The sequence below is a fragment of the Colias eurytheme genome, chromosome 10, assembly GCF_061535395.1.
Source record: "Colias eurytheme isolate Ceu_HAF_F1 chromosome 10, ilColEury1 Martin Lab GWU primary, whole genome shotgun sequence".
Taxonomy (NCBI): Eukaryota; Metazoa; Arthropoda; class Insecta; order Lepidoptera; family Pieridae; genus Colias; species Colias eurytheme.
The window spans coordinates 4,113,705-4,138,522 of NC_142989.1; the positions used below are offsets into that span (position 1 = coordinate 4,113,705).

At 33.3% G+C, this 24,818-nt stretch overlaps 1 protein-coding gene across 1 annotated transcript; it reads right to left on the reverse strand.

Moving 5' to 3' along the window:
- Window positions 1-6,382: 6,382 nt before the first annotated feature.
- Window positions 6,383-21,747, reverse strand: LOC149905114 (ras-related and estrogen-regulated growth inhibitor-like protein A). The gene is made up of 6 exons (XM_090106649.1): window positions 21,508-21,747; window positions 11,290-11,346; window positions 10,595-10,671; window positions 9,620-9,801; window positions 8,118-8,304; window positions 6,383-7,162 (listed from the first exon to the last, which is right to left on the reverse strand). The coding sequence occupies exons 1-6, from the start codon at window positions 21,569-21,571 to the stop codon at window positions 7,094-7,096; spliced, it is 636 nt and encodes a 211-aa protein (XP_089962775.1). The 5' UTR covers window positions 21,572-21,747; the 3' UTR covers window positions 6,383-7,093.
- Window positions 21,748-24,818: the final 3,071 nt, after the last annotated feature.

Below are 24,818 nucleotides of genomic sequence, written 5' to 3' on the forward strand. Positions count from 1 at the left end.
AGGCGAATAGTTTCCTGGCTCTAACGAACTGTGTGATACCGTGTGAACCGAACCTGATACTAAGGGAAGTTACAACATATTTCATATGGATTGTCTTCAGTGCAAGCGTGACCTAATTCACTACAATGAACAGGACACAACGTAATGTGTAAAGGCATTATTATATTTTCATTTTTTATACTTACATTCAAACTCAAAGATTTGTTCATTCAACTAGACTTCGTTTACAAGCACTATCGAATAGTCAAAATATATAGAAAAATAATGATATAGGTAGTTACCATTTACCACTGGTTCGGAAACATTAAATACAACTTATAATTTACAATATAGATATACGTACCTAGTTATTACTATTATAAACCCGCACAAATTAATTCAAATATAACGGAAAGCTTAGCCGAGGTCGCTTCATTAGAACAGTAACCGTGATGGTATGCGATATAATAGCGCAGTCCATACGAGTCCTGCTACACGGCTCCTATTAAGCCCTGTCTGATGCTGCGAGTACTAGATGTCGATAAGTTGGAGTATCCCAGTTAGCCCTCGTCAATCTCGTCATCCGTACCGACGTCTCTAACGAATACAAATGCCGGTCGAATTCTTTATATCCTTTATACACATACGCCAATTAGCTTTTCTTCGAATCGTAGTATAATTCGCTGTGAGAATCCGGGTAGACAAGACGTTCTAAAACCTATATTCAGTAACCATTTGCAGGTATTTTACTTTATATCCTAAATGGTGCATCCATTTGCGGATGGTAATGAAAATGTATGTAACATGATGCTTTAATCCCATATAACGGTATTATCCAGGACAATTTCGCCATTAATAAATTAAATTTCAAATTTTCAGGTCACATAACTGAGTACTGAACTTCGTTGAAAATTTATGTGTCTGTATTTTCTATTCGCGCAACGGTGAGCGAAGTTCTAAGAAGTATTATATAAAATTGTAACATGTAAGCTTATCGTGTAGATCGCGAGAAACAGTAGCGATCGTGGTAACGGTTACAAGGAGTAATGTTTTGTTTATTTTTTTGAGAACTTGTGCAATACTTGGGATGAGATGTAAGTAAAGGTCGGATGGCGAGGAGCGAATATTACCTGAAATATTTTTACAGTAAGGGATAGTCAGTTCTAAAACATTAGATAGAATCATGAAGGTTCTTAATTCATAGCGCATTTTGTGCTGAATTGTTGCCAAATTTGTCATTGCCAATTAACTAGAACAGCTAAGGATTTTAATGAACCGTTTAATTTACGATTGCACCGCAAGATGAACACAGTCACAAAGAAACAAAAAAGCCAATAAATATAAATAATCTATATAAATTCATCACGAAGTTTTAAACTTCTTAAAGATTAAATCGCTAATCGTTGCGTCCGTGCGCTATGATCTTCAAAGCATTGTACGAGTGTGCGTTCCAGGAAGCCAACTGCGCAGTCACCTGCTGCGGCTGAAACATGATAAATAAGACGTAGGATTAATTACTTCCTGCTAAAGGTGATCCTACAAATCAAAACAAATAATGCTCCCATTTTATCACAATAGTCAAGCTCGACAACCATTTTTTTTTAAAACAACGCTTATTATAATGCTGTCCATTTGTATTGCAACGGCCGACACTCGGTTTATTTATTAGAATCTAACCTGGCCTAGTCTAGAAATAAATGACTCGATTTCGCCACAGGCGCTACAAATTCTGAGTCATGAGGCATTTATTAAAATGAAGTTTCACACCTTCATTACGGATATGAACTCTTTTCATCCCGGCTCTGTCAATCAAATGCTAATAAACCGGTTTGCGAAATTGTTGCTATACGATGAGATGCGTCGAATGTTTCCGATGTTTTTATATCATTTAATATTTATGTATTCCACTTGATATTGTGCCTAATAACATAATTTACAACCTGTGATGCAAACCACTTTTGTTTTTCCGAACAAAAATTTACTGCGTGTTACCTAAATAATAATTAATGTCTCAATCCGTTAATCATATGCCTATTTCAACATTAACGAGAAATTTTAAATATAAACATTATGTTGAGGTTATTTATAAAATATGAATTCTAACATCAGAATTTATATGAACATAACTTGTATCACAATTCATACGTTGAAAACGTTATTAAACGCTCAGAGATGTTAGGTACAAATTATGTATTTAGAATTCCTGTTCCGCAATAATAAATTAGTTTCACTGGACGGATCAAGGATGTAACTTTTTCGTAAATTGTAGATGTTGAAATTATAGGCGGAATAAAATATTGCGTGTAATTTTAGCCTTTAGGATGGTCTCAACTAATTCGTAATATAATTCGATTGAGATTTAGAAAGCTAATGGCCTTTTTTATTATGTTGTATGCATGTTCACACGATCCAATACACTGTAGATTTACTTAATGTATTTTTAATGATTTATCATCTTTGCGAAACAAAAAATCCAGATGCCCTTCCGCGTAAAAAATTTTGGAGGAAATTTTTCACTGATTGGCACTTGCTTGTTTACTGGCTCAAGTTACTCGCTTATAAAACCCAACAAGTAATAATAAACTATTGCAATTACATTTCTACTATTATAACATGCATATTATTAATCACATTGCATTCACTTTAAGTTATAACTAATCACATCGAGAGACCAAAATATTATAACTAACCTCATATTTGTATTTTCCATCCGCTCTATTGACCTTCTGTGACCAAAATGCGTTCCACTTGTGTGATTTACGATTACAAATCATAACAAACTATGAGTGACGAGTACAAATGACTTTCAATTCACTTCGCTTGTGCCAAAATATTTAACACTGGTTATAATTGCGCTTAGTACAAACCTAGAAGCTGTTGACACTGTTTGATTGAGTTAATCAAGCGTGTGATTGTTATGAGGTTTGTATTGACGAGAATATCTCTAGGCGAGTAACTAGCATGCCTCATTAGCTATTGGTAATATGGCATATGAATGACACCGGATACTTACATTAAATAGAATGCGAAAAATTAGTGTCTATAAAATATTTTGCGATTATCTTTAATAAATGAACAATTTTAATAAAGCTTGCAAAGTAATTTGTATATTAGAGTCTAATTTAAAGTAAGTACCTAACGATACAGTTAGTTTTATAATAGTTGTTATTCCTAGGCATATTTTTTGGAATCGAAATACATGTGGGATTTAAATTGATTTTTATGGAAATGCTATCGCATTTCAAATCGACTTTCCACTCGCACTTTAATCAAACAGATTTTTTTTTATTATTAAGCTTTGTTATTTTAATGTGACCCGTGGGCGATTCATAAATAATGTATGGAATTTCATGTCAGTCCAGACGTAGGTGAAATTCCAGACATTTTACATGTATGATGAGTGATGACTAATGACGTCGACGACCTACTCGGATATTAGTATTATATGCATCGCATACTGATGTTATGAAACATTATAATAGTTTATGAATATGTAACTAACCAGAAATTATAATATTAAAATTTTATGTTTCTTATATTACTACAGATATGAATTTATGTAAAAATGCCATAAAACTGCAATTGCATAAGTGAAATAAACGTTTAAAACATTCCGAATGCAATCGTGAAAGTAACTTTTTAATAACGTCGGCTGCGGACTGCGAAACACAAAAGTATTTAATACTGGACTTTGCTTAAATTGTTGCTAAAGTAGGTATCTACTTTATATTCCGTTCTATTTACTATCTTTTATCACTATTATCTTTTATTTATTACTCTAAATTTCAAGCAGTAGTTGTTGTTTATATAACAATCGCTGTTTTCAGCCATTACTTCACATTAGTAGGACACTTGACTTCATAATACTAATTTATGACCAATCGTGATACAGTCCGCTGAGTTATGGGGGGTAAATAAGCCATTACAGTCAGGAAGAGATATTAATTGAGTTACTATGACAACACATAACTTTTTCTAAGTGGCATTTTACATTAAAAACTTATACATCGACTGCACATCTAATATAATCAATATAATAGCTCCTTATTAGAATTTGTAAACAATTTAAACAGCCATGATTTCATAATATGGTGAAAGTTGAAAAGTCGGACACATTGCAAATGATCTTCTTTTAATAGGATATCTAAAGATATAATGGATTTATTTAAATAAAGTGCTAATATGTGAGTCTACCTAAACATATATCGCAATAATCACACACTTGAAGAAGTATAAAATACTGTTAATGATGTCCTAACTATTGATAAATCACCGAACACGGAAGCTCGGCACTATCTAGGAAATTAACCGTTTTCTCGAAAATCAATAGTCACTTATCTCTTATTCTCGCACGGCAGTAAAATTTGCCTAGGAATATTTTCTGTACATTTTGCATAGAATCGTAATTACCGGCTTGTTATGCCGCGTCCATTCCTGACAGGCTCTGAAAAGGGACGCATTTATCACATCCGCAGTACATTGATGTAGGCAACTCAAATGAATACGAGTAATTTAAAACCCTCTTGTTGAGGTCTTGTGGGTGGTGCGGCATCAATCTCCAACAAGGAATAGACATGTTCGCAACAAAACGATGATGACGTGACATTCGTTATGGAATAGGCATTTGTTGTGCAATTCATCGTGTTACGTGGCTATGGTGCTATCGTTATTGTTAGACGTTTTGCGAACAATAACAAGGTTATAAATTAAATTGGAGAAATGGTTCATGAGTGTGAGCTAGTAAATAGCCTCATTATTCTATATTGTAGATTATACCATTAGACTTATGAAATACAATTTGAAGTCAGTAATAAACCCATCATTTTATTTAAGTTGTTGTTTGTATGTAATGACATATTTATTCTTCCATTTATGGTCGTGAAGCTCGATACCTATTCGAGTTGAAATTTACGACTTAAAGATAAACCCTTTATTTTAAAATTATATTTTAAAACCCAACAATACCTTAAGTTAAGTGTTTGCTCAAGAATCGAGATGAACTCAAGGGATTTGTTTGAACAATACACACTTAAAGACAAAAACAAAAGATGTTCAATGAAAACAGTCTGTTTAAAAATAAACTCTGTCTGTCCAAGTTATATCCACTTTATGATATTTATTTAAAACAGCAAAGAATTCAGTAAAAATTTGTTTGAGTATTATGTTATTTAAAATCTATAATTTTAGACTAGCTAATTACCAATAAATACCACCAAGATAACTTGTAGTAATTATAGCAACAGTTGCATTACCACTTGAAGTGTTTTAAACATAAAAGTATATAATTATTCATTCAGTAATTTAACATTTAAATACATTTCCAAACTTACCTATTACTTCATATCGTCATGGTGAAGAAAGTTGAGGCATAATAAGATGTACAATTGAGGAAGGTCAAAAGTGAGTACATGCATAAATTGCAAATGATTTATCCGATTGTATTCATTACAGCTATAAGCGTTTAATGTAATTTATGACACACGCCGCATTAACAAGGAGCCTATTAAGTATACTGAGTTCTCAATATATGAAATCATTGGTCTCTGCATGTCCGTATCTATAAGTATGGAGATAGTATTTTCCGCATGCGTGTTTCACAAGAGTTTCGCCTTAATCTGAGAAGCTACCATAAATAGAAAAGTGGATCTTTATTGATCGGTGAAAGGCGTCAATCTATGTATGTAGGTACTAAGCCCTCTTGATGCATACCATTATTGGCATCCGAGTACCGAGTCGTTTGTTTTGCTCAAACTAAAATTCATGCCCGGTAACTCGAAGTACTTAAGGGTACATTCACAGATCATATCGTCGTGTTCCAACTTTCCAATAAGCAAGAACATCGGCTTAATTAATGAGGACAATAGTTTGTATCGAGCATTCATAATACAATTACAGAGTTGTCGGAAACTGAACTGCCCATAGCAAAGCCTTAATGAAATCCCGCGTGGGATAAGGCATGTACTCGGTGAATTTGCAAGTAAATGAGTGTTTATTAAAGTAGCCGGAATGCTGTTTTCTCTTCCCATGTTTTATTGATTGCGTGTTTGAGACGAAACTTGTAAGCTCATAGAGTATGTGAACGCTGGTGTGACGCCAACGACGGGTCTCGTTGGCGCCGTAGTGTGTGTTGTCACAGTAATGTCTTTCTTTAGTAAAAGTGCACTACTCCAGTTCCGATACGAAAGCAAGAGTCAGTAATATCGCCTCGTTTCGCAGCTGTTATGGTAACTGTACATTGAGCAATTGACCACTTTTATAGGGGTAAAATATGATTATTATTGAATGCACTTTCGACAATGCCGTTTTATGTTTCGCGGATTTGAAACTTAAATTTCAGTTGCAAAATAATATAGAATTTGTGACGAAAATATTAACTAGGTGAAGTAAGATAAAACAACAAATATAACTTTTTATCAAACATTTTATTAAACATAATACACAATAATATAAATTTCACAGTAAATGTTAACGACGCTATTAATATAATAGTGGAGAAGGTATAATAACATTACACTACAAAAATTGCACCCCAAATGGTCCACGATTTAAATTACAGTCTTTAAATAATATTTAATATTATCACACAGGTGGGATCAACTTATTATTTATAAAAATATATATTACTGATACAATTATAGAAGTAGATACCATTAACGATTTATATATTTACTTAAAATGTGACTTAAAGTGGGTATTTATAGTGAAACTATTCAATAACATTAAGGCAATTGTTTGTACAAACGTTTGTATAAAAATACCTATTACTGTTACCAAGTATTGTCTATTAAGGTACACATTGTTATGAAACAAACTATTTATACAGACATAAACATACTAGTTATGTAAGGACACTCCTTACGAACATGAATACAAAAAAAATCTTAAATTACAAATGTAACAAAGGCGAAAAGCTCGCAATTTTGTCCAATAATATACCACTGCAGTAGCGTAGCCAGTCCATCTTGAAAATCCTCAAAAGTCCTCTCAATCTCAAAGAGCCCATGCATAGTACGCCTCAGTCCTTTCGACCTTGGCTTAACTCTTAAAAGCATTTGCAGAGCAAAAATAAACTCCGTCTTGGAGTAAACAAAAGCCAGTCAGACAGACAGCCAGATCATATGCTTAGTGATGGTCGTTTCTTTCGTACACTCTTATTGCTCAAACCTAAGATTGTGCCTATTACCTGCAAAAGAAAATTCTACTATTAGTTTTTCAATCTGCCTGTCATTTCTATATATGTATTATTATCTTAGCTTTATAGGTATAATTTGAATGCAAATAAATGATGTGAGGTGGAAATAAAAATACACTATCGGATTCGAAATCGGAATCTATAACATTAAAAAGCCTAGCCTCAAGTTTCTCTTGACGTAAATTAAAATTGTATTTTTTTTACAAATATTTGTAAAAATTTCTAAACTGCATAGATAACTGCACTATTTTCAAGCTATTTTTTTTTATATCTTAGTGTCGTCATAATATTATATCAGTCATTAATATCAGACCATATTTCCATTACAGGGGCTGAAGGTTTCAGGCCATAATTCATTACGCTAGCCAAGTGCGGGTTGGCAGACTATTTATTCCGTGGCAGATGTCACAAGTCGTCAAAGTTTTGAATAATTGTAATTGATCTATTCACAAACTTAAATATAATATAATATGCAGACTTTGAATGTATAAAAATGAATATTTGCATGCCCTATAAACAATCCTAAATTATGCATCGTATATTAATCATGTGATGATCTTCAGCAAAGTATTGTGCATGAGCCCACGAAGGTTTCTTAATAAGTGCGACCAATCTTTAACAATTAAAAGGGGAAGCATGACACAGCTAGTTAAATAAATAATCCATACTAATATTATAAATGCGAAAGTAACTCTGTCTGTCTGTCTGTTACTCAATCACGCCTAAACTACTGAACCAATTTTCATGAAATTTGGTATGGAGATATTTTGATACCCGAGAAAGGACATAGGCTTTTTAGACTTTTTATCGCGGGAAAATGACGCAATCCCGGAAATCACACGGGAACGGAAACTATGCGGATTTTTCTTTGACTGCGCGGGCGAAGCCGCGGGCGGAAAGCTAGTAAACAATAATTTTATTTATAAGATATAAGAAATATAAATACCTTGGAAACAGAATAGGCAGCGAGTTTTCGTCTCGGCGTCGGGAGGAGCAGAGCGAGCGAGCGCGCTTCACGCAAAAGTGCTTGGAACGCCAGCGCCGCCCCAGCAGAGGACTCCGCCGCAGATACTTCATAGAATTGGCACCCGAATTGGAGGGATAACTCTTGCCCTTCTTCGGTCTTCACTGCTCTGTGTGACAAAAAGTAAAGGTCAATTTATGTTTTGAGTTATAGTATTTATTAACCCATTTAAGGTGTTTATTAACCCATTGAGCCCCGAACGGCCCGATCGGTCCACGACACAATAGATTTTCTATTGTGTCTGTGATTCCGGGGCCTGAGTTAGTAACAAAAATTAAAAGGAAATAGAGTTTCATTTAAACGTGGTGTGTATAAACTTGGCTCTTTAGTCTATAGTGGTTTTGTCAAAATAAATATGCATTTTAACTATTTTATCCTGTATGCCCAATAGGTACGGGCACTTGTGTTTCTTTAATTTAGATTTTTAATATATTTGTTAAAACTCCAATAAACTATGGAAACGAAATTGTTAACTGCCGTGTGTGTATCAACAGTATGATAAAACAAAACTTGCCCTTTAAAACCTAACCATCAATTACCGCCGTAACCAGTATGGTTTGGTGCTTCTTTGATTACAGGAAAAGCTTGTTTACAAGCAAGATAGTAAGGAAAAGAAAGTATTTCGGAATTGAAAGTGATAACATGTCTTCTTCATTTAAGTACCTACTTCTTAATGTTTACGAGACATTTATAGATAGACACATAATATCTACCTCTTTAAGCGTTACTAATAACGCATAAACTCTAACAAATGACATAATAAGAACAAGATACTTTAATATAGCTTACATCTCACAACAAAAAGTGCACATAATACTCCTACAGTTTCATAATGCCTGTAACAGTATTCAAAAAATGTAGTCAACGTGAAACCGTAAAGCTACCATCCTTCATTTTACAATAATGCGTAAACAATTAACTCACAATCCGGTTAATCCGCGGCATTTAAAGCATGACAAGAAAGCCGAGCGGCGCCACTCGACATTCTAGTATCGCCGCCGCGACGCTTGAGTAAAAGTAATGTGTTAACTTATTAAACTATCGTGACATAAACTTGTTTATCGCTATACTATAAGTAAAGAGAAAATGTTTAAAGCAGCGCAGATTTGATATTGTATACTCGGTTTTTTGCGTTTTACACGCGACTAATTGTGGCACACTTTGAGGTGTAGATGCAAAACTAAATGAAAGATTTGATGATAGAAGTTAACAAACTTTTTAGTGGTATAGGTAGGTGCTTCTTTGCTATGTTATTAGGAAATGAGAATAGTCTTAATTCACTCATATAATTTTTGCCCCGCTGAGCGAGAGTAGCGCAGCCGGACGTCTGTTCAACACTAGCAACTCAAATGCCACCGCAAGATTCACGTTCCATGTTCTCCATATAAATCATAAATAAAATCCCATACATCCCCTTAACCTACCTAGCATGTTCCAAATCCCGTTTGTTGCCCAGCAGAGTGATAGCAGTGCAGCCGGGCAGCCGCGTCCGTTCCAACAACGCTAGCAACTCAGACGCAGCCAAGAACGAACGTCGGTCGCACACAGAATACACGATTGCGAACGCATCGCCCCATCGGAGGTGTTCAGCTAAGCAGCCACGTTTCTGTACAAAGAATACATTTATTAATACAAAAAAAAACATGTTGAAAGAAATTGATATTTTTCCTTTGAGAATTGTAATTTTATAAAGATGTCACGATTTTATGTACATAATCTTTATTTATTAACTAATAGTGGAGTCTCCCATCGTCTCGCGTTATGATTATTTATTAGTTTCAATAAAACATGATACCGATATCGCCTGTATCCTCATACATAAAGCTATTGTCATATAATCTAATACAACAATTTAGGTACAATACTCATATTATAAACCAACTAATGTATTCAACATTTGAATACGTTACATTTAACAAAGTACGCTAGTTAATTTTAATAATAATTCGACAATGATATACCGACGTGTCATTCGTGCTCAAGTGTCGGGTGCAATTATTTATCCGTATCACTGTTACATATAAACTGGCGCACACTACATGTTACAAGGCAGCCGTTCCCCGAATCGAATTTCGTTCTCCTATTTCACACCTTATTGATTAAAAAGCAATGTCCTTACAATTTGTATGTATTAATATTCATTTATAACCGTTCAGTAGTTAAGAGGTGGAATGATAATAAATACAACAGATTTACTTTTACTTTCATTATATAGTACAAGTGAAGTTGGCTCAGTTGTTTTTAATAACATAGAAACAAAATCTATTTTCTTACAACTCATAAATCTAACTCTGGATAGTAATTTAACTATCTTTCCATCATCTATTCTAGTCCGAACTATTCACGTTTTGAAACAAATTATTTTTGTAACAAGATTAGTAATTACGAAAGCTTCATACCGCACATCCACATGTGTCTAGAACTTCAACTTCCGAAGACGCGCCGTCAAACGTCGCCCGATGTTGGTAAAGAAAATCTAAAACAAAACCAATCTAATTAAATTTCATCACAGTTTTAAATAAATGAGCTGAAAACTTCAAGATTAATCGGTTCAATTTGGGTTACATTAGTTGAAAGCGTCCTTGGACCGTAAATCGCAAATCACTTCAAAATCTCAACACTCGTCGCATTAATCATGTTATGAAAAGAAAGGAGTGACGTAATATTAATGGAATGCTTGATTTTTCATCACATATTTCAAGTCAACGGCCGAGCAACATCGGTTCAGTTGCCGCTAACCTTGGCTCTAACTCCACTTGCCAATATCGCAAATAAATTATTGGCACCTAACGCTTGGCAGATAAGGACCTGTCTTGTCCCTCTTAGCGTGCATTATATAGACATTTCATACGGTTATTATGTTATATAAGGTGTTAAACACACGATACACACAATATCTACGATATAAAAAATTATGCTGCGTATTAATTTTCAAAACAGTAAGTTTGATTTACTGTTCCTTAATTAATTAAATCTTTAATATTTACATTGATGAAATATGCTAAACTGCACAATTATAGCCATAACTCTACATACGGTATATTGATATACGGATTCTTAATTAAGATATTTTGTGTGAAAATAAGTAACTTACCACCAGTTGAACTGTATTCTCCAATATACCGCTTCGTCAGATACCGCACCACGACAGCTGCAACAAAACATACAATTAGATAAACCGGCAAAGAGTTATTAATAAAATTTTATAGATAAGCCATATCAGATCATTAAATGCAAAGAGAAAGTTGCAATTAACAACTAATTGCTATAAGTTGTTACAAAAGTTGTATCCCACAATATCACAACGAGGCGCAATTAGTGGGAAAGCAAACAAAGGACTTGAAATTAACACTAATAGTAGAATTGCCTGCGAATGAGCTATCAAAATGTTGTAAAGCGATATACAGTAATCTATGGTAAGAAACGGTTCCAACGAACATTCTGCAAGAGTTTACACCTATAGGCGTTTTATTGCTTAAATTATTTTACGTTGAAATCCCGTTACACATGTTAAATGTTAAATAATTAAGGCAAACCTCGTAAAACAAGCTTACACAAAAACGGTCTGAGATCACATGAAATGTTAAGTTCGAGTCTGTAATTTTCTTATCGCTGTATCTATAATTTTATTTTAGCAGTACACACGTCTTAACAACATTGTTTATACCAAAAAACATTGGCGTTTGCCCAGCAAAAGGTAATGGATGCACTTCAGTCCGAAATAAAATCGTAAACAGTACATAAACACGATTACATTAATAGCTTCAGTTTATGCTACGTAATTGCAAGTGCTAGATATCATTTCCAAATTAAATTACCAACAAACATAAACACAATATTGCTATTACAAAAATGTTAATTAAATCCATACGAATATATTTACAGTTGAAAGCGGCGTGTCGCAATACTCAATACTCGCTTGATAACAATATGTCAACCACATTTAATTCTCATATCGGTATAGTTGTTGCAATACAGTGAGATAAAGTAATTGATTTCTTAAAGCAAACCGTTCAATTAGATTCTTGGCCGCATTGTTTCTTCTAATCTGTCTACATTTAATATGATTTGAAATATACGTGCTCTATTCAGTAGAAGTCTATGTGATAGTATAATATTTTATAGCTTAATTTAAAGAAAATCATGCGCATACTTAATGTTCTACGCAGCCATAAAAAGTGTATAAAAATATTTGTTTGGATAACGTTCGGCTCTAAAAATAAGGCTTGCTCATAAATGATACTTTCACATTGCACGCTATTTAAGCTCCATTGACTATATGGTCTACGGTTAATGCGGTATGCCAGAGACATATAAATTTCATTGCATCAAGTCAGGCTTCTGCTTATGGTTACAATAGCTTGTCAAGAGCTATTAGATCGAATGCTATGTTTGGACCAAAACGTGACTGAAACATGTGACCTATATTACATGTGCAATGATTAATAGTACTATTGAACTCGAAACAATTGCATGTACATAAGAATCGAATATTTATCTTATGAGGTCGTCGCGTATGCTTTATGGGGTTTAATTTATTTGATAGATTTATCACCCCGTGTTCTATCAATACAATGTATGTATAATAAACATGACATTGTTAAAGGTCAATGGTATCCTCAATCATTATAGGCTATAAGAGGCTACATTTTATTATTATAATGCAGTAGAGAACCAATATATTCTTTTTATATTCAACATGTTTAGGAAATAATATACTGAAGTACTTATAGAATAAATAACATCAAAACAACATGTACACTTATTTTAACAGCGCTAATTAACGTCAAAAATATAATGCAGCAATGACATTGCTATTAACAGATATATTTTAAAATCCGACTATCAGGCGCCAATTGCAATTATAAATAATTTAACGAACATTTAAATGAAACACTTTCACTGCAGATAACCGTCAGTTCAAGGTAATCCAGAGAGACATTACTCTTTACACATTCAGTACTGACACGTGAATGAAACGATTTGGGTTGATTGATTCTGCATTAAAAATGAAAAATGTACTTTCTTACAAAGTGCATTATATCTGCCTTAACTTTATCAATATACTTAATATTAATCCTTTAACCTCAAGTAGGTAAACCAAAATATAAATAACGAAGTTTTGAAAATAGGAGGTATGGTTTGGTTTTGTTCTTCACTGTCTTGTAAGCGTCGAAAAAAAAAGAGCAATGTTAATATATTTTATACGAATAAGTAAAAGACATGAACAAAAAGATACGAAGTTGTACATAATAACCTTAACTACAGTGACCCTTCTCAAGACAATTTAATTCAATTTGTTCGTGAGATAGCGAGAAGTAAATGTTAACGAAGACTGAAGAGCATCAAGGTGATCGCTAACTCTAGTCCCACCTTGTTATACGACTGAGTATATATTCGAAACTATTACACCTCATCGACTGGTCCTCACGCGAAATGCTGTTTTTTCTTAACGCTCAATTAAATACTTCATAAGCTTTCTCCAAAACGCTGTAAGCCATGCTAATTTGAGTTTCTCTGACCGGCGGGATAATGACAGGTGATTTTTCTAAACAATATCGTCGTAAACATGACCTGAAAGTCTAGATAAGTAAACGTATATGATGGGAGATACGCCTATTAACTAAGCTCTTAACTGGATCAAGGTGAGACATTTGCTGATTTGTTTGCAATCATTCAGTCAATTATTTGAATGTACTATTTACACCGGCATTTAATAGCAATAATGTAATTATATGTGCAGGAAAAAGCATTTGTGAGTGAATGTGATGTTCGCTTTATCTGACCTCTTTTTATAAGTGTAAAACATTGCAATGATTGGCAGACAAAGCGCAATATATGTATATACGTGACGCGAAAATTAAAAAAAATCAACTTTCTAGGCATTACCCTTTTCGCTGCAGCCAAATAACAATCAATTGAGGTCAGTTGGATTCCTCAATGGGCCTATTCTTATTTTAATGGCAACTAAAATGATACGTTGAAATACATCCATTCGTGTGCATTTTTCAACATACAGGAATAGCAATCAGAAGAGCTACTTGTACTGCAGACTGCAGTACTCAATATTGCGATTTATACGTCACGCAACGTAAGCAGCTATTTCGGATACACGCCGAATATCAAATTCAGTGATGGTCGTAGATAAAGCGGTGAGTAAACTGCGGGTGTCCCAGCAGACACAGCGGATGAGTCACCTCCTACGGCCGAGGCGGCATGCGGCTGAACGCGCACTATAAATACAACTGCAGTTGGCATTTCAACGCTCCCAATCTATGATACTGAGACACATTCTGCAAGCTCCATGTCGTGATTATACGCCCTAATTTGTAGGTAATTACTTGTGTCAAAATTAACAAGAAACAGCCCGCGAACAATGGCCGTTAATTTGTTCTCAATCATGCTAATCATAATACCAACGTATTTTCGGTATCGATAAATAATGCGCCAAACGAATTACTAACCAATCGACGGTATTAGTAAACAGATTTATGAAATGCGCAGCAAGGGATATAATTCAATAATAATGTATTTATTAGAGAAGTGAACCTATTATCTATATTGAAAGTCTAATATTTTTGTCCTTTAAATAACGGACATGTCTTGGTTTATGGAATTTTGGTTATTAACTTTTGCTCACATTCCACGAATACTGACGAGAGCTCTCATTCTGTCTAAACAACAGTTTTGTTTAAAATTGGGGCCATTAACTAAAATGTTTTCAAGTTAAACTATTACAGCCTCAGGCACAAACGCAACCCGAATGCATGCCCTATAGCTAAATACTAATCACATAATCGTGGGACAGCCGTGATTGATGGCACAGTTCTATATCTCGAAATTTGTGTGTTTTGCTCTTTCGAAAACGCTTTCCCCTTTTCACAAACCACAACTTGGTTTCAGTAAAAAGAAAACCTTTGTGAAAATATACGTGAATACTATTTTGAGCAATTTTAAACATCCTAAAATGACATTTTGCTATGATAATTCAATTTCAATTAACCATTATCAACACACCAACATTTTAAAAATAATCTTAAAAGATTAAACAGTCAATTTGCATAACCTGCTACTTACGTTTTAAAATCATCAACCACTCGATACCGCGCGAAAACATCATTAGAAGAAGCATCTATTGACGAATATTGCCCAATATGACATCGTCACTTCTTACCTCATATATATATTAATTGTTACGTTAATATCTTAAGTGTTTCCCGTAACGACATCCGATTGCCTTCACAATAAATCAATTTCTCTTATGTTAACTTTCGCCAACTTATTGTTTATACTTTCTATTGCTTCGCTAGACGATTTATTTTACATAGTAGCAGTTCATTATTAAGTAACGATTAACTGGTTAGAAGATCACGACTCACGGATTAAAAATAATTATTGCATTTATGTTGAGAATTTATGGTTACAGTTAAGCGGGATATTTTGTTATCAGTATTATTTTTACATCTAGATAATTATTAGGTTTCAAAATACAGGTTTGTGGTTAGAGAGAAGAGAAATAGAAAATTAAATTTTACATATTTAACGTCTGGCAAGTAATCTTCCCCTCCTTATCCATTACATATGAAGATAATAAAAAAATATTTTTGCGAGTCCTTCTTTAACAACATACCTAATGATTATCAACTATGAATCGAATCCGCAAAAGAATCAGCCGTGAAGAAAGCGAATATTCTATAGTAGTGTTTAGTCTTTAGTATTTGTCCCATAAGCCTATACCTATACGATATCTTCCAGGACATTGAATTTAATTTCTTCAATTTTTTTTTTCATTTTTTCACAAAACAATCGTGGCTAAGTTTAAGAAATGTAATCTCTAACATTTGTTTTTTTTTGTAAATTATGATTGATATCAATCGACACGTTAGGCGCACGTCTGACATAATCATAATATTATTATGATAACGATAGATAACGAGAGGTAATACAATACTTGTAATCAATTTGTCCGATTGGTCTAAATTCAAAACCGTAATTTCATGTCTGAGACCTAATTCTGATATTTTAACAGACTATGTTTTGAATCTGGAATCTTATTTTATATTTGAAAATCTGTTACATTTTATTCAATATGTTATTTAGTGCAGTCATTATATACATTTAAAAAAGAAAGTGAATTTGCGCATCTAATTTTTTGATATACCTATTGTAGGGGATACATAGAAAAGCTTAACTTGAGTTTTTCGACCAAGATTTCCTATGAGCTTTCACCGCCATCTTAAAAAAAGGGGTAAAATTTGTTTTTCGGCAATAACTCGGCTATCCGATGAAATTCGGAAATCACTTATAAGACACTTTTTGTTCCTTTTTTTATGCTCTACAGTTAAGTCCTGATCATTTTTTCCGTATCATGCATCGTTATCGAGATATTGATCGATAAAGTAAAAAATTCAGGGCATATTTTTCGCTCGCTCGGTTGTGTTCGCATGGCGAATCGAATGGGAAATTGTTTAGAAAATGGATGGGATAAGAAATAAGTACATAGACCAACAAATTAAAGATCACACTAAAGTATATATTTTATTAAACAAATAATTTGTTTGTGCAGTAAAAAAAAAGTTGAATGTATATTTGAGCGAAAAAAGTACAAAACACACGGTAAAATGAATGAAAAATTGTCTTAAGAAAATTTTGTAATTGAAAAAATGCAAACACACTCGTCAAAACGGATGCCAGGTCTTTCAATAAAATAAACGTGTATGGGAAGAAAAAATTTTTTTTTGTTCACTCGAGACACGAACGATAGACTTTTTTATATTTTTTTTTCGCTTCGATGGTCCAGGCTGAAGGTCTTCGTCCTCCGTAAGCTCTTCGAGTTGGTGTGTCTGTTGAGACGCTGGAAATGATGCTGGCTCGTCGAGAGCATCGTCATCATCATCGTCGTAGTGAAGCAAAATGTCGACTTTTGCGACGTTACTGTATGTTTGCCCACTGCAGTGCATGCAAATAACGTAGCAACTAATTCCCGCTTTTCTGCACCCACAGGCGGCCTCACAATTTCCTTTACATTTACAGGAAATGAGTTTCAATAGTTCAGGCGGAGCAGGTTCGGTGGTGCTGGTGATTGGTTCGAGCCCTCGATTAGTCTGTCGCCAACCCCAATCTTGTGGATCTTTGAAAAATCTGAGCCAGGTTTGAACTTGTAGATACGTCCGGAAAATGTGTTGACGCACAGCGCTTTTGGTTGGCGGGAGTAGTGAGAGGTGATTCACTTTATTCTTAGTCATTGATTTTTCGAAGCGATGGAATCGCAAAATATTAATCGACTTCTCGTGCTTATCACCACCTTATAGGGCGATAAGGAATAAAAGTAAAAAACGAAAAATGTGTCCTGAATTTTTTACTTTATCGATCGATATCTTGATAACGATGCACGATACGGTAAAAATGGTCTGGACTTAATTGTAGAACATAAAAAAAGGAACAAAAAGTGTCTTACAAGTGATTTCCGAGTTTCATCGGATAGCCGAGTTATTGCCGAAAAACCAATTTTACCCCTTTTTTTTTTGATGGCGACGAAAGCTCATAGGAAATCTTGGTCGAAAAACTCAAGTTAAGCTTTTCTAGGTATCCCCTACAACATATCAAAAAACTAGATGCGCAAATTCACTTTCTTTTATTTGCCTTTTTTTCGGACGAAATGACTGTACAAATTAAAATATCTTCACCTTGTTCTGAATCATTATGTTGTTCTATGCCGGTTGTTATTGTTACAAATATGAAATAATATTATTGAGAAATAATGTTACCTATATCTTCATATGTGAACAGAAAACATGTAAATTGTGTATCTAATAAGCTACACTGAATAATACGCTAACATTAAGTGTGAAATTGCTCTTACCGATTTTAAGGTTTCCGGAGTCAAATGGCAAAAGCGGTACCTTAATGGGGTGAGTGCCATTTCTTAATGTGTTTGGTCGAATGAAACGACCAATGTATTGTAGATTATTAACACCATATGAAAGCTGTTTATAGACATTATCGATGAATTGAGATATAATTTTACGTAGTAAATAGCTGTATGTCAGATAATTCTAACTTCAAATAACATATTTAACGACTTCCACAGGTCAATTCGGAGCTTATTCATATAATGCAATTTAATATCCTGAAAGCTATGATGGTACTGAACTAGCACATAGGCAAATAAGAATCATTTTTAAACTGCCTGTTTCCGAGAGCCATGGACAATGTTTCAACAGCACAAAGATTACAGCGTAGTTAAAAAACCAGTCTACTATCTATTGTAGTGTAATTCACAGGAAAACTTTTCCACCCATGACTATTTACAGTAAACTATAGGAACATCGTACGCTCTGAATCAACGTGTTCAGCAAAAATAAACAACGCCTCCGTACAATTTGTGTTGTAAAGTTAAACATAGAATATGATTTTCCGCACATTCCCCGCAGTTTAGTGTCTTCAAAATATTTTATGTGTCAGCTTATCTATCGAGACTAGCGTCACTAGACAGCAAAGAGAAAGATGCCTTGTTTTAGTAATTATAATATATTTTGTGTCATTAAAACATTATGTCTTGTTAATTCTTAGCAAGTGCTGTAATGTTTATATGTAGTTCATTAAATCTTACTTTCTGATCTACCAGATACTGTTTATAAATTACTGTTCGATAAATATTGTTTCGCATATACACTTCATTATCAGTATTACGTTAGTTTATAATATATTAATAAGAAACGTTTTATCAACAATCTCAACGTTAACAAATCGATTTATGTATTACTTAATTTTTGAATGTATAAAATCCTAATGCAATCCTTTCGTTTTTGGAAACGTGTGGAAACAGTAAGGTTTACGTGATCGCTATATTACATTTAAAAGTTGTGCCAAGATCTTAAACGTTACGAAAGCCTTCGTACTTTGGTCACTTACGATAAGTAATATTATTAAGATTTAACGAAGGGTCACGACATTAAATCGAACAACGTAAGTAATTATATAATACTGGGTCGATATCTTATTCTGCATCACATATTATGTAGTCATGAATATGTAGAGTGAAAAATATTTTAAAGGTCGGTAGAATTTTAAAAATAATTTTGGATGATGATTAATCTTCTGGTATTTCAAGAGAGTTCAGGCAACTGAACAAGTGCGGTTAAAAATAAAAGGTCAAGTGCGTGTCGGACACATAACGTGCATGTTTCCGTGGTTGGGATGAACGTTGAAATTTTTATGCGATACCCAGATAACTTTGATCTTTTGTAAATAATCGTAAAATCTCTGAAATATATTACTCCAAGTTGTTAAATTCCTTACAGTTTCCACCCCGAAATGAAAACATCGGTAAACTAATTCCAAAATTATTATGAACACAAAATTTTAAAGATCAGTAATATGTTATTATAATAAATTTAACAACGAAAAGGAAATTATTGCAATCTATAGAGCTGCGCGTTGTAAAATATAATAAACACTGGAAACTTCCAGCAGCAAGAATTTATTAACCAAACACAAGTTAAACATTGTACAAATTAACAACGTAATTTATAGAAATATGCATTGAACAAAGAGTGAAGTTTACAATTCACTCATTGTCGCATGCCAGGCGTTATCTTGTTTGCTGTTGTGATTAGTTTTGCAGAATCGGCCACCAGCCTATTGACATAGAAGGGCTTATCTTTCAAGCACTGATATTATCATTATTCCATGGAACATTAACAATTGTTGTTATTACAGAGCACGCGTCGGAACAAAGTAATTTCCCTCATTACAAACTGTCTGCGCGCGTCAAACGAATAATGCGGTGTGAAAGTCATTGCGTAAGCGGTTTCGCTTACTTCATACGTGTGTGACCTGATAAGCAATTACTTCCAGGTTTTTGAGGGCAATCAATGTATATAAATATTCAAGGTTATGATAATGACGGCGCGGAAACTTCTTGTTTACCAATATTGCACGTAAGAACAATTGCTTGCAGAATAAATACCACACACGTTGTTCGCTAGACTATAATCTATATTGTTGAGTTGAGTTCCAGAGAAGTAAATAAGTCGGAAACCAGTATGCAAAAGGTCTACCCAGTCCCATTGTATAGCTGTGGTTACGTAATAGGACCAAATTGTAATTATAGATCTTAATCCTACATTAATAAAACATCAATAAGTATTTATTTCAACGAAACTTTATTTATTTATAATACTTTTCCGAAAAAAAAATGTCAAATTAAGTACCTACTAAGTTAAAAGTGCTTTGTGATCTCACTAAATCGTATTGGATAAATTTAAAATTAACCAACGTTGCAAAGTGTCCTTACACTTTACTTTACCTATGTTACCCTCATTGTTTAATTTTTATCTTGTATTCTATAAAGAGCTTGAGAGAGCTAGAGTTTAGTATGTAAAGATTTTGCTCTATCTATTCTTAGAAGGAGTCGTATAAACAATTATTTTGCTTGGAAAATATATTTTCAATGGTTTTCAAAGAACTCATTATTTCTCAAACAAAAACAGTAGTAACCAACCAAAACTCAATTCCATAAAAATGAATGGTGCAATTCAGTTGTTGATGAAAGACGGTTCGATAAAGCTAGAGCGCATAAGAGATTTGTATTATTTTTCACAAAATCCTCGTAATATTCATGTTTTGCACAACTAAAGAGAAACGTCGAACGATTTCAAAATATTTACATCCCAAGATAATACCTATTGTAAATAAAAAAAAATTCCTATTGCAACACGAGTTTTGTCATAGAGTTTAAAATTATCATAAAAATATTATTAAACTTAAGGTCTCGTTTAAATGTCACGTAAAAAAAGTATGTTAAAAATACTAAAACATAAAAGAAATGAAAAGAAAAACAACGAAATAACACGTTTTCTATCAAAGCCATGGTTTCAACACAAGCGCTTCTTTTAAATGCTCTACTAAATAGTTATAAGAACTTTGATTCCAATATTATGTATACATTGAAAATAAAAATAAAGCAGAAGTTTACAATCCTTAATTACAGGAGGTAAGTAATTAAAAAACTACCCTAATAAAATACTTTTCATCAGGCGCTTTGATAGAATATAATTATGTACCTAATAGTAATAAAAAAGATATTTCAAATAATTAATCAACAATAAATTGATGTTTCAGATCGGTCAAGATGATTATAATAGGATTGAACCTTTAATCAAGACCGATTCTATGATGATTGACGTATTTTAATAATTTGTTAATTGAACATGAGATTGATTTCAATTACTACAACATTTTAACATACAGATTTTTTTTTCAAAACAATTCATTAATTAACTTTAATTAATACAGTATTCAGACTCACCAGATTTACCGCTCCTCGCGCTCCCGAGTACCACGACCCTTATTCGATTAACAGTCATCTTCATCAGTCTGATATCACAACACTCAATTAAGCAGTCAATAAATCATTCAATTATTTTGTACACGATAAAAATGTATCTTTTCAATCTCAACCGACGTGTTGGCGGGAAATCAGCTGTTTTCAAAGATGGCGGACGCACGCGCGCACAACGCACCTGCTAGTGAGCGACTGCACTGCATTGACAAAATGAATTGGCGCGAACCGCCGACATAGCACTATCATCTAATTTGAGGGATTCGAATGTAATTGCATCTTGAATGTATACAAGTAATTGCTTTACAAATAATAAATGACATGTCTTGATACATTTAAAGCATTAAAAAGTAGTATAATACAAAATTGCTGCTTGCATTATTTATTTTTTGACAGCTCCGTTATCTAAATTGATCTACATTAATATACTCTACGAATTATTTAGCATGCGATGTCAGAGGATAGTATTTACAGTTATAACATAAGTCCCCTAATTCGTCCGTCATGTCTCGATGCTAACATTGAATTAACAAAAAGTCAATTACTATAATTATAAATACAAATAAATATTTGTGACAGTTTGTCAGCACAGTTAAGAGTGAGTGCGCTTAATCCGGCATGAAACTATGCCAATGTTCGAATAAGAAGACCACTGATTGTGCTGTGATTTAATATACGTTTGACATAAATATGGCAGCCGCTACTCGCTAAATATCAGCGAGTCACATTAGGGTCATTCACATCGTGTGTGACAAGTAAAGGGATTATTTCACGGTGAATTAAAAATTATATTTTGGTAATTGCATTTTCATATAAAGTAGAGCATGACCTAAAATCATTCGCAGTTATGTTAGATGCAGATTAAACCATTTTGAATAACTTACATAATCAGACTGTCGTTATTATAAGTAGGTCCAGTGGACAAAGGCGTTAAGATTTATAAAAAATAGCCCTTGCCAGAAATAAAAACAAAAAATAAAATTGCATTTAAATGCATTGTATTCAAGGTCGTTTATCAGAGAATCCTGATAAAAATCTGGGCTACTTTTCGTACCATACATCATGCAAACAATTACGGTAACACAAATTCCCCTGCCGACAATTATTCATATCTTCCAGCGTCATATTTATTGACAAACAAATAAATATAGCATAAATAAAAGATAACGCAATATTCTTGGAAGGAATTAAAATTTTCAAAGGGAATGCGAGTATTCAGGCATGTGATAGCGGCTCTGACTAATGTAAAAATTTTAACAAGCTCTTTGTTAACATTCCACAATGCATCGTCAGAGATAGATTTCTATCAAAAAATGTTTGCAACATTTTATTGAACTTTATTGTAATTATTAAATGAAAAATACACACTACACGCTGATACATCATGCGGCTTCATGTTTAAAAATATCGAATCATATGTAGCTTTTAAATAGTCAATAGAAAATGAATAATTAACTAATTGCTCAATCCGAGCAGTTTCACAACTAACAATAATTTCAACACAGCCGTTTCAACTCAGTTCACAAAGCATCCAATAAATTTGCTTTTGTTAACAAGGTTTAATATTTATAACTCCACATTGACCCGGAGGATTTGCTTTGAATTACTATTATCTTCGATCGTTCATTTGTTCTTGTAAAGTGCCCGCATTCCATTTTATGACAATGCAGTTATGGTTTATGAGTTGGTAGATTTACATCACGACTCTACATACGCGGTCCACTTAGATGCTGAATTATCTTTTCTTATTTAACTATGTATCTATTGATTCAAGATATTATATATGGGTCATTTAAAAAAAATTACTTTCATGAAATTATTATGAAATAGTGCCTTGAATTTCTATATATTTTAAGCTGTTTCTTATTAAAAAGATTAAAAATAAAATTATAAATTCTGAGTTATAAGTTTATTTTTTTATTATTTTCATTCATTTATTTCAGTCATTTCTGTCACTATAGTATTAAAGTAGTACAAATATACATAAACATTCGATTCGATACAACGCATCGAGATATTTTAAATCGAAAACTGCAACACAATTTTTATTCTCACTTGTCAGAAAGAAATTTATTCAGACTCGCTTATTCGACACGGTCGCTCATTTTTAATTAAACTGATACAGAGAAGAATTTAAGCTGATCAAAGGATTACAGGCATCCTAATAAAAAATATTGGCAGACGACACCTGTGTAGTGATTGTAAGACTTCTCTGCGGTTGCCTCTATCATTCCATCCGCCCTTACAGGATACCCGAGAGCTACATACGAGGACGAATAAATAATGAACCGACATGTATTTATTTTACTCTTTGTATAGTTTACACAAGGAAGTCTCTCAAATAAGGCACGTCCTTAGGTCATAAAATCGATATTTTAACTCTTGGTCATATTTAGGAGCCCTCAGGAAAATGATTGCGATTAATTTAACTTAATATTACCATATTTTAATCGATTAATTTATCAATATTCTGCACTTAGTTTCTATGGCAGTGCATAAGTTTGGAAGCTAAGATTGTTTTCTCAAAAACATAAATAGATTAATCCTGATATTATTTAATAATTTTATATAGTAGTAGCCTAAGTACTTTTAATATTATATTCACCTAAAATAACAACTGACGTAAATACTCTTTACTTATATTGTTTTCCTTACCCCATAAAATACATTCAAGGATCAAACCACGTCAGTCGCAGTACGTAAATATGGGTTCGATCGGACTCATCCGTAGTGACGGCTGCGAAGAGCCCCGCGGCTCTGGTTACAAACTGGATTTATTCGGTAGCCGCTACCTCAAAAATGCAACAAAAATTACGATATATCGGAGACACTATTTTTGTAAATTGACCCGCTTTTTATTTTGTTTCAAGCAATCTTTGAGTGTGTAACTGTACTCGGTTTTTAGTTTCCAAACCGTTTTTCGTAGCACCAAAAGTATCAGAATACAACAGTTTTAGAAACAATGTAATCGGATTATGAAAGACTAATTATGGTAAAACAATAACTGTTTTGTAATCAGTGGTACACATAAAGAAAATTTTGTAATTAACGACATATCACATAAGTACTATAAACATATATCAATACTTCTTTTAAGCAAGCCTAGCAATTATTTCGGCAATTTTCCGTTTATACCATAGAATTTGCCTGCTTTTACTTTTATTTTAAAAAACACCTTAAAAAAGTGCTAAACTTTCACATCTTTCCTTAATTACTTAACGATTGTGATTAAGGCCAAAAAAGGTGCGTTAAAGTAGCGTTTTTAGCGGCCTAATTTC